Source organism: Staurois parvus, unplaced genomic scaffold (genome assembly GCF_062004578.1).
Source record: "Staurois parvus isolate SC_StPar_1 unplaced genomic scaffold, SC_StPar_1.0 ptg001302l, whole genome shotgun sequence".
NCBI lineage: Eukaryota > Metazoa > Chordata > Amphibia > Anura > Ranidae > Staurois > Staurois parvus.
In genome coordinates this window covers 6137657-6149874 of record NW_028319098.1, presented here as the reverse complement: position 1 = coordinate 6149874, position 12218 = coordinate 6137657, and the positions used below count along the sequence as shown (strand labels likewise).

At 38.6% G+C, this 12218-nt stretch overlaps 1 protein-coding gene across 1 annotated transcript in view; it reads left to right on the top strand.

Moving 5' to 3' along the window:
- LOC149437173 (uncharacterized) overlaps window positions 1-12218 on the top strand; it is a 510919-nt gene that overhangs the window by 47889 nt on the left and 450812 nt on the right. The window contains exons 2-4 of the mRNA XM_089661020.1: window positions 3956-4039; window positions 7267-7434; window positions 11688-11771. Of these exons, the coding sequence (XP_089517146.1) occupies window positions 3956-4039; window positions 7267-7434; window positions 11688-11771 (336 nt within the window). The remainder of the gene's footprint in view (window positions 1-3955; window positions 4040-7266; window positions 7435-11687; window positions 11772-12218) is intronic.

The following is a 12218-nucleotide window of genomic DNA, read 5'->3' as shown; positions in this document are numbered from 1 at the left end:
TAGGGAGACATGCTGCTTTGAAATTCTCTGCTGTGCAGCAGCATGTTGTTGCTGGCAGGAGAGAGACCTGTGTTGTTTACACAGGTCTCTCCCCTGTCAGTGATACTCGGGATCGTCGGGTGCTGGTGGGGAATCTCCGGCTGGGACCTGGTGATGGACATCTATGCGCCCCCTACCCGGAAATGCAAAATCACGTGTGTGTGTATATAGATTGCCCAACGGATCAAATTCAAAATGCTAACACTGACGTTCAAAGCTGTCCATAATTCTGCTCCAAACTACATCACCGACCTAATATCCAAATACCACCCAAAACGCACTCTGCACTCCTCACAAGACCTCCTTCTCGGTAGTTCCCTGGTATCCTCCTCCCATTCCCGCCTCCAGGACTTCTCCAGGGCATCATCCATCCTCTGGAACTCCCTACCCCAATCCATCAGACTATCACCTACTCTCGTCTCCTTTAGGCGCACCCTGAAAACCCACCTCTTCAGAGAACCCTACCCCGCCCTCTGCTAATTGCCGATCTCCTCCACTCTTCCTACCACTCCATCCCCCACAGCTTTTCCTCCCGTAGCACTATCCCCTCCCTCCTAGATTGTAAGCTCCAAGGAGCAGGGCCCTCTAACCCCTCGTGTATCGCACTGTATTGTTATTGTACTGTCTCATGTATTGTCTCCCTTTGTAATGTACAGCACTGAGCGAACTGTTGGTGCTATATAAATACTGTATAATAATAATATATAGTGTGTATGTGTGTGTATGTATATATATATATATATATATATATATATATATATATATATATATATATATGTGTGTATGTATGTATATGTGATTTTGCGCAGCCCTGTAGCAGTAGTTCTACTATAGGGCGGTCAGGAAGCGGTTAATATGTGAATGTATACACAGAAAATTTTAAAATAAGATTATGTAAATAAACAAAGTGGAAGAAAAGCCTAAGTCTAACTATTCCTAGAAATGCCCCCCCCCCTTCTTCCTAACCCTTATAAAGAGATCTGTAGATTTATTTTTAATCCGCTTTGGTCCAGTCATGTGATCCTGCAGCTCCAGCTCAGGTAGCGCTTGACATAGGAGAGCCAGAGCTGCGGGATCATGTGATTGGACCAGAGCAGAATAAAAATAGGTTCACACATCTTTTTTTTGTACAGGTTGGCAGGTTGTTTAGGCGAAAGGGAACATTTTTAACCACTTCAAGTCCGGACACTTTTATCCCCTTCCTGCCCAGGCCAATTTTCAGTTTTCAGCGCTATCACAATTTGAATGACAACTGCGCGGTCATGCAACACTGTACTCATATTAGTTTGTTAGTATTTTTTTGAGACAGATAAAGCTTTATTTTGGTGATATTTATTCACCACTGGGATCTTTATTTTTTTTTGCTATATAAATGAAAAAGTCCAAAAAGTTTGAAAAAAAGTGTTTTTCTTATAACATTTTGGAGATAAATATTTCATCATAAATCTTGGCCAACATTTATTCAGTTATCTTTTTTTAGTAAAAAAAAATAACCCTAATTAGTTTATAACCAAAAATTATAATTTATTTTTTTTTTTAACATTTTTATTATTATTTGTTTTTTTGTCACTCTAGCAGTACAGTGTCACCATGGTGACACTGTACTACTTGTGGGGGGTGATGAAGATTTTTTCTTTTTTACACTGATTGATTTTACACCCATAAAGGCTGTAAAAGCAATCATTTCTCCTTCTCTCTGACTGCATTCTTGCAGCCATTGAGAACTACTGTGTGAGCTGTGATTGGTCACAGCTTGTCACATGGTACAAGGCTGTTGTGAGTAGCCTTGTACCATGTGACCTCTGTGATCATTCACAGATTTCACACGTAGTAAGCAATGATGTCAGAAGTGACATCTTGCTTACTACTCTGCATGTGATCACTGATTGGCCAATCAGTGATAACATGATCTCGCACAGAGCTCCTGTATGACGATAGGTGTTCCACTGTGTTCAGAGGACACGCGCACAGTCCAAAATGGCGGGCGCCGTTTATGAACGGCAACCTGCCCCTGGACTGCCACCGTCCAGCCGTTTTATATACAGCAGCCAGACAGCAAGTGGTTAAAGGACAAGTTCACCTTTTGGACAAAAATAATAAATGCCCTTTTTTTGGAGGTGAAAAAATGTGCATTTATTATTTCTGTCCAAAGGAACCTCTAAAGCATTGCACCAGCGATCGGTAGATCGATGATGCCATGCAGGTCTCCTGCAGCACTGCAGAATATCTGTTTGTCGTATGGGATGTACGGTCAAGCAGATATTCTATAAGCTTGAATTAAATACCACGTTGCTCCATGTTACGCCGTGGTAGTTCATTGAAAACTACAAGCCGACAGCCTCACAGAACTCTGCGAATGAGTGACGCGGTTGTGTGGGCGGAGCCACGCTGTTTTCAAATGTGACAGTTAGTACGGGGAGACTTTTCCCCGTACTATCTGTCAGAGGGAGGGGGCAGCAGGCAGCAGCTGCAGCTATGGGAACATGTTATATGTACCACCCTAAAAATCGGTGGAATATGTAACATGTTCCATAGGTGAACTTATCCTTTAAGAATAGATGGTGTTTTTTCCTCTACTTTAAACACATATATGACTGCTGATAAAATACTGTATAATTATAGACGTTGATAACCTTGTTGGCCACTAGCAATGTTTGTGTCAATATTGTGATGTGATATTAAAGGTGTTAACAGACTTTCATAGGGGGTTTTGTGTATTACTTCTTTCAGGACTCTGGATCTTCTGACTTACCTTTTTGTGATGACTGAACATGCAGGGCACAGTCTGTGTAATTTGATTTCAACTTAGAGGCAGTCAACAAGTGAAGCTGTAGTGCTGTGCTTTCTTATTGAAACCTACATTTTATTAAAGTGCACTGTATTGGCTGTTTGTAAAATATTTTATGCAAGTAATTAAACATTTATAAACTAATCTTTTATATAATTTTTCAACATTCAAATAAATGAAAAGCAATGTGACTCCTCACAGTTTCCTTTTAAAGTTATTGCATGCATTGCTAACAAAGGCAGTCATATTCTTGCATGTCTCCTAACTAATGTGTAATTGGAATATATATTTTTGCAGCCAGTGACCTTGACTGTTTGTAATGGCATCTGAAGCAATTATGTCGTTGATGGTGATGGAGAACGATGGCATAGAGCAGACAGAATTGCATGAATTAGTGTAAACAGTCAGCGTTGCTAAGCAGGATTAGATGACAGTTAGATTTTTAATGAGGGAAGACACAGAGTAATTAAATGTTGACATACAATTATGAAATATATCAGATAACAAATCAGCTCAGCAATAAGGGAATAAGAACAGACATTTCTGAGGAAAAGGAAAAAAAATTGTCCCGTGTTCTGTCATCTGAAACTGTTTTTTATGAGTGCAGGGTGAAGGTCAAGGAGGTATCTTAACGCCATCAATCGTTTGGACAGTTACAAATGACCTTTCACTTTCCATAAGACATTCAATATTCGGAATTGGAGTGATACATTTTTCTGAGTTTAGAAAATGGTGAAATTGAAGCCCTTCGTAGCACGCAAGGTGCTGCTATGCTGGAATCTCATGAACGCTTCATTCACCCGCGCATTCTTTCTCACTACCCATTAACAAGGAGCTTCTCTCTTTTACATGTGCTATATGTTTTACTACCAAGATGGCTGCCGTGCTGCTCATACCGAAAGCAGAGAACGTGTATAAAGCTCACATGAAAAATGATGCCATATATATTTCATCTCCGGAAACTGTTATTGTATATGTTGTTTGTCCTATCAAAAAAGAAAGTGGGTTGGCCAGGTGCTCGAATATTGTATATCTGTTCTACCTTTAGCAATTAGGTGTGGAAAAGTTGTCATCGGCACAGTTCCAGTTGTTTCTATTGAAATGTTTTCTAAAATTTGTTTTCCGTAGATACATGACAAAGAAAGCAAATGCGAAGCTTTACAGAAGGAACTATTAAAAGCTCAAAACCAGTACTCTGCATGTTATGATGAGGTAATCAATTTTAATTGCCTGTTTTGTATTAACCTTTGCTATTTATTTCCTTACTGCTTGGCAGTGCAAGTACCTAAAATATACATCTATAATTAGGGATCCTGTTGTGATTGTTTATGGTTTCTGTTACCTTTTGTAATGTCTCCATGATGTGTGCCAAACATAAAAACCATTTTCCCTTCTGTTTCCAAACAGCCGAAACTGCACATTTTTCTGTTCATAATAATGGGAGCAGAACGGACCAGAAAAACGCTTTTTTTTTTTTTTCGTTTTTTGTTTTTTGTTTTTTTTTTCTTTTTCTTCTGTGAATTTTTCTTTCTTTGTTTTTTCTTTTTAATTACAGTGTATGTTTTAACAGTGCATGTTTTTATTAGAACAATGGCTTATAGTGCAAAACCATACAGACCCTGCATAGGTGTAATCTATTATTTATTGTGGCCTGAAATATTTATATATAGCTGAAATATACAATAAATGACTTACTACTTAGAAATGAAGTATGTGGTAAGGGAGACATTGATGCCTTAAAGAAGAACTCTGGTCTAAGTTTTATATAGTTGATTCCAAATGAAGAGATGAATATAATGCCAAATAAACCTGTACCTCCTAGAGTGTTATTGGTTTATACTGTGTTTCCAAACAACAAAAAAGTGCTAAAATATTTTTATTGAAAATGCATGTTGATGGGTAAGCTAAGTTTTAATGGGATATTACATGCACTGTATATAAAATACATAGTTGTTCTTGCTGTAGCCAGTCCTAGCGCTATACACCCCTCCCCCTTCCCTCAGAAAGGATATTGGTTAGCGGACAGTGCAATTTCACATCTCAGAAAGAACTACAAATCTGGGATGCTTAACTGGATATCCATATTTATTGGAAAGACTGATGTAGGTCTCTGAATGATCTCACATACCAGGCAGAAAGTGTTTGCCAATCACTATGCAGGAAAATACAAACAAAAGAAAAGTAATCATTTAGGGTCAGTGATGGAATGAAAACCAGAATGCTGTTGATACTGGGGGTTTTCGCGCTTGATACAATGGCAGTAGGAGTGGCAAGGGGACACTGCAAAGTACGTATCATTGGTTCAGGAAAGGTAGCCTTTTTATGAAATGATCAAGGTGACATGTCTCTTTAAAGTGGGCAGTCCCTTGGTTTAAACCTGCCAGCTTTGACCGCAAAATAAATGGCTACATTTAGAGGGCTTTTTGTCTCGTGAGCTAGGGTAATATTCCAAAGAGTGTCATCTAGGGACAAACGTATTCAAGAATCTTACCTTAGAGGCTAAGTGCACCTTTTTACAAAAAATCATAAATGCAGGTAAAAAAGAAAAAGTTTCTTATTTTTTCACATTACAGCCTGTAAAGTATTAGCAGATTGTGGGTGCAATACCAGGATCCTGCAGACCCTTGCTGAGCTGTCTTCCTGTATCTCATACAGGCAGACAATTACTAAATGTCAGGAACAATCAATGAGAAGATTCCCCCCCTCCACTTTTGCAGGGGGGAAAATCAGGGGGGAGAAGAGGCTGAAGCTGGAACATATTATTATTATTATTATTATTATACAGGATTTATATAGTGCCGACAGTTTGCTCAGTGCTTTACAATATATTACTTGTTCCACCCTAAATACGGGTGAAACGTAACATCAAAAAAAACAGTCAGTCGGGCGCAAACACCTAGTACATTACCAGAGATTTAATTTCAAAAATCAGTAACGAGACAGATGAGTACTCACAAAGGTAGAGGATGAAATCAGAGCTGAAAACCACAAGCTGAGCTTAGCCCTGTGGAAGGGGGTGCGCCCCCAAAACTCACCAGCGCGCCAGCCTAACGGGGTGCATGTTGGGACACGCTTTTCCTACACATTGTGTCATATCATGGTTTTCAGTGCTGTTTTTATCCTCTACCTTTTGTAGAGGTCTGTCTTGTTACTGATTTTTAAGATTAAACCTTTGGTAATGCACTAGGTGTTTGCGCCTGCTTGTCTGTTTGATTTATAATTGTTACTGGATTCCCCTATCTATGGAGGGCTGCATCAACTATGCATTTCCAGTGGAGTCCATTGGCTGACATCCTTGGTCCTATTCAACAATGGTGGTTCTCAGAGCGCTGGGAGTGAGTGTGTGGTCTGTGAAATATGTAACATGTTTCAAAGGTGAACTTATCCTTTAACTTATGGCTACACATTTTCTCCTACTTGTCTGGACACTGAGAAATTAGGGTGAATTCTGCTGAGATTGTACTAACAGGGTTTATTAGCTTGAGAGCCAGCATTTCAAGCAGTGCCACAGCCACGATAAAGCTGTCAACATGTATCATGCAGAGAAACTTTCCCTTCTCTTTCTGTTCCGGAGACACAACAAGTGAGCAGAAATCTTTTTAAAATCAGAGAGCCCCCCACTTAGACAGTTGTCACACAGGTGTTACACCACAGGCGTTCACTTCGAAAGGTATCTCCCTATTTTTGTTTCAGAGACAACTGTAAAATTTTGGATTTCCCATCACTTTTTTTCCCAGTGACAAAGATCACCGGCAGAAATACAGGGGGTTCATCTCCATGGCAGGGACACATACAGTAATAAAAACTTGACAATTTGACAGGGGCTTAATACTCCAGAGCTGGCCATACATGGACTGAATATGTGCTAGTTCCTGATGAAGCAGATGAAATTTTAACCATGGGTGGCCCTATCAGTACCACTCATCGCAACATATCGATTAGAGAATTAGAACGAAGAAGAAAATTGTTGGCTGAACAGTGGCTTTGGGCAGTCCGTTGCACCACTGTTTTGGGTATTCTGACAGCCCCAGGTGCCAGCTGTCAGCATACTATAAGATGGGGGAATCCAAAAGTGTACAGTCAGCATTTGCTTTACTTTAGAGATGCATCTGGATCACTGATATGGAATGAAATGTGACTGTAGAAGGCGCTAAATGCAAAAATGCAGGCAGGCTGAAATGGTATTCATTTAAAAAGGAAAAAAAAATGATGATCCTATATGTTTTGTTTATGCTAGCTGTGTACAGCATTGACCAGTGTCTCCTAACCTGCTTAAGTCTATGTGCATGCATGTTGTGAATATTCAAAAGACAAGCAGCCTTTTGCTTCAATTAGTTGAATTTCCTATGGAGCATTACACTCTACATTGGGGGAACATAATGTGAAGATGGGACAGCAGCGTTTGAAATGAACCTTGTATTTATCTGTTTTACATCCAGCTGCTCCATCGGGAGAAACTTTTACATAAATTTAAGGAAGAAAATATTCAGCTGACAGAGCAAATCATGCTGCAGTCCCAGGACATTTCCAAGATGAGTGAAGAAAGGAAGAGGCTGGAGCTAAAACTGGCAGTTGTCACCGAGAGACATAAAACTGCACAACAAGAGGTGTGTGTGTGCATGTGTTACAATACATTTTGCTGTCTTCCTCCTAGAGTGCCTTCTCTTGTCAATTACATGTTTAGAGAATATAACGAGGCATGTCATTTGCTTTATTGTAACCCCTGCTCTCCACAAATGACAACCAAGTATGCGTCATTACTTTTAAAAGTAATGTAACTCATTTTTCTTTTGTGCTATTTTTTTCCTCTGTCTGTTGCTAGACTGGCCTTTGATAAAAAATAGAAGATAATATATGCTTAATGGGAGAAGGCAAATGCTGTTTAGGAATTGTGTTGGGATATGTATTTTGTTTAAATGTTGGCTCACAGATGTATGTTATTATTATTAAATAAAAATCAATAGAAAGATAAAATAATAACTCCGGATTTTGCTTCAATATTCAATTTTATTCCAGAGTTCTTCCCAACATTTATTTTTTTTTCTGCCTCTAGATGTCTGCAGTCTGATGGTCAGCATAATTTAACCCCTTTCTTCTAAACCCAGGCTATCCTAGACCCACCCCAGTCTGTGACTGGACAGTTAAAGGAGACGCAGCACAGTGATGAGCTGTAATTCTGCTTGCTTCTCATATATTAGCATGCTCCTTCCTAAATTGATTGGTTCTATGTATTGCTTCTGCCTGTCACACTCCAGCTCTGTTGTAATAATTACTTTGCTTGCATCTAAAAAATACTTTTTATATAATATGTTTTTTTTTTTTTTTTCTTATATCTGCCTAGAGTTGAGCTCTAAAGTGTTATTAAACCCACAACAGTAAAATCAGTCTGTATAATGCAGTAAAGCATGCTTGTTATAGTCATTGGTGAAGGGTTTAATCCTCCCCTTTTTTTACTGTCCCCAAGTCATCTGCAATACGGGAAAGTCTGCACATACTGTGTTTGGTGTGTATTGCTAGAGATTATTTTTTTTTTTTGCATGTGATCAGCACAGGGCTAATCGGTACTGTCCAGACAGTGAGTCAGGGGTCATGCAGCCTCATAGGCCAATCAGAGGAGAATTAAAACTTCTCTTACAAGATTAACCAGTACTCAGCTACACATTGATAGAAGACACAAGACTACTATATACTTCAGCAGTTTATATTTAATAAAATAATTGCATTTCTATGTTTTGTGTACTTTGGAAGACTGGATATAGTGAATGCAGGGTCATGGGTTTAGTAACACTTAAAGACAGTAGTATATTCCCGTGTTAGCTTGCTCCCCAAGATCTTTTAGATGTTTGCATTCTTGCATCTTAAACAGACTATTGTAAGAGTGTGTTCCAAGCCATTGTGTTGTAATGCATTCAAGCTCACAGTGTGACTACCTTTTAGGTGTAGCTCAAACATTACATTTTTTATGGAGTTTTAAGAATGTGGAATTGTTAGAAGCTTTTTCAGATTTTTATTGATGTGTCCCTACTCAGAAGTGGCAGAAAGCACTAAAAACCGACTGGCTGTAATATGGGCAGCAATGAAATCTTTTGTATTCTTTCAAAAAATGGGTGGTGCTTTAATTTAAGTATTGAGGTTAAGATGAGTTGGGCTGGAGAAAACCAAGTCATTAATTTTGTAAAGAAATACATTTTATAGGGCCAAGGAAGTAAGAATATATCACGTAAAATTTTGGGTAAGATTTGGACTTCTTTGAGAGGCACTAAAAAGATGGTGGTGGGGAGATTAAACAACATTATATAGCTGAACAGCTTTTTGTATGAATTTTAACTATTGTGTGTATGTGACAAGACTTCTTTTTTTCTGGACAGAGTACAAACGTTTGGTTATCCTTGTCAAGTGTTTGTCTCTGTCCTCACTAGGGATATTCAACCACTCCATTTGCCCTGTAGACAACTTTCACTGAAACAAAAAGTCATGGAAAATCCTAAATTTTTAAGTTGCCGCTGTTGCCAAGTGTAGATAAATATTCCAATGCAACACCAGTTCTAGTGACAGCGGTCTGAGAGGAGAATTTGTCTTGCACTTCTTGTTGCATCCAGCAAGTGAAGGAAAATTTCATGATACTTTTTTTTATTTGCACTAACATACAATTTTCAGGACAAGCTTTTGGGGTATGCCCCCTTTCAAAGTACTCAATTGTTTCTGTCACAAGTGCACTATTACGGCTACAATCAGCTCAACCCTAATGTAGCCAAAAACAAAAAAGGTTTGGCTATACATACACTTTAATAGCCCCAAATGAGCTTTTCTAGGGGCCCCTATGTTTTGTGGTTCAGCAGTGTTTTACAGGCAATAAACATAAAATATGTGCATGCTTTAGAAAAGATCTTTTTGTAATGTAACAAAGACTAAGTAAAAAATTAGAAGGGTGCTGGTTGTCTGTTAGTACTAGTATTTATAAACATGTGGTTGACTGAAATTGTTAAGTTGTTGGTGCTAATTTATAAAAAAAAAAAATCAGTAGAAAAGAAACCCTGCTCAGAAGTGTTTTTCAAAAGTCATACTTCAAGATATAAAATTACAAAAACTAGAACACAAGAAATACCAGAAGCCCTTCCTTTTCATTCCCATGAATAGAAACCACTGTGCAAACAAATTAAGTAGTTCTTACTCAGCTGTGTTCCCAAATGATCAAAAATAAACCTAGGTCCTCGAAATGCCTGTAAAAGGTGTATTTTTGATAAACGGCTGTGATATTTCATTGCTGTCAGATTTTTCCCTTAAAATTGTGCATACTGGACATGGCAACTACCAGCAAGGCATACATAGGTTTCCAAGTATGAACAGACAGTTTAATGAAGAATTTAGGAGCCAGCCACTATGAAGCCAAGTGAAGTGTGCCTATATTTATAAAAGTAAAGGCTTATAGGATAAGTTCACCTTTCATGACGTTATGCTCATATTCAGAGTGTAAAATGCAACATGATATGAAGGGACCAGCCTCGCTTCTCCGCCGCTAGCTGTCAAAATTTAAAAAACCCCAGCCATGTGGGGCTCCGCCCACCTGGCCGCGTCGCTCATTCTCAGTCCTCAGTGAATGAGAAAACTGCAAGTCTTAAAAGCCTGAGCGACTGTCTGCTTGTAGTTTTCAATGAGCTACCACAACACTATGGAGCACTATGGTAGTTCATTGACTCTTCCTGTCAGAGTATATCAGCTTGCTCATACCGCATGTATGAGCAAGCAGATATACTGACAGGTCTGCAGGAGACCTGCATGGTGCCAGCAATCTGCTGACTGCTGGTACAATATTTTACAAGGTCCTGCAACAAGAAATAATGCGTGTTTTTTTTGCCTGCATTTTTTTTTTTGTCAGAAGGTGAACTTCTCCTTTTAAATGCTACAACCCAACTATGGTGCCTGAGGTGGCATGGCTATCTGGTTCCTGATATTTATTTCTTGCTTTTTTTTCCAATAGCAACCTACAAATCTAGCACACATGTAAATTGTATGAAAGTTGACTAATAAACAAGGAAGTTGATGATGTCCGTGTTCTGCTTCTTTAATAGAACATAAGGCTGCGGGTAGGAGGCAGGGGACACAGTCAGCTGGCACACGTAGAAGTTTTAAATATCGGTGAATCTAAAGGAGGCCTCAGTGATGGAAAAGAGGGATGGTAGGAGACACAGAACATCAAAGGGTTCTTTTGCAGGAAAGCCTGTGTTTGGAATATTCTACCTTTTACTGTGCAGAAAAGTGACGCCCATTTTATATATGTACATAAGAATTTGTCCATAGTAACAGACCTTTTATTTTCTGAACAGAATCAAATTGACCCCTATAGGCAGTGCAGAAAAATAACTTTTACTCTAGTTTTCATAAATTCTTCTCAGTAAATTGTACTCAAATGCTACTTAGACAATATGTAAAATAGATTTCAACTTCTAGCAAAGTATGGGATTTTAAATGTTTATAAATAACATTTTATAGAAGTTAACTTGAGTTTTAGGTTTTTGGCCCTATACACAGAGGTGATAGGTTTTCTTTCGTATTGGGCCCTTAAAAGTATCTATTTTACCATACTATGTAGGGGTTAAGTGTGACTGGTTTAGCTCCAGCGGCACTTTTATATAAAAGCACGCTGGTAGACCTATAACTCAGTAATGGCCTTTGTGCGGAATATCCAAAGAAACATATGTTGAAAGGAACCAGCAAGAGAAAGAAATGACACAAAAAGGTTGAATGCACAATGCCTTGTCTTGCTCAAGTTAGTTTTGAATGAAGTTAGTTATTCATTCCGGTGTCTTAACTCTCGCTCATTGTCCATCTGTGTTTCATTTTGATATTTTCTTTTTTGTAGGTTAATAACAGAGATCAAATCATTTTACAACTTAAAACAGACTTGAAAACATCACAGGAGAAATATTTTGGCTCTCAAGAAGAAGTAAGTACTTTGAGAGTTTAGACTGAAATGTCTGTTCACAGATCATTCTTCAGTACACCGAGCTGTTGGTAAGATGGAAATGTTCAGCCTATTACCTACTATTTCATGCTTACTCTGTGCACTTACACATCAGATCAGTCTCAAGAGGTGGGAATTAAAGTGCATTTTATCCCAAGACCAAAAATGTAATATATTGCTTTCCCTAGATGTGACTATAGGTTTTTTTTTGGGGGGGGGGGGGTTTCTATATTTTTTTTCCTTCATTATCACCTTGTGACTCTACCAGTAACACACTTCAACATTGTGACAATGTTCTCTTAGTGTACTGCATCTATGGCAAAAGTGCTGCCATCCTAGGACAGGGAGTATAGAAGGAATCCAAAATGCCTCTCCCTCTCCTCATCTCTGTAACATAGGGAGTGTGCTGTAATTCAGAAGGGAACTATG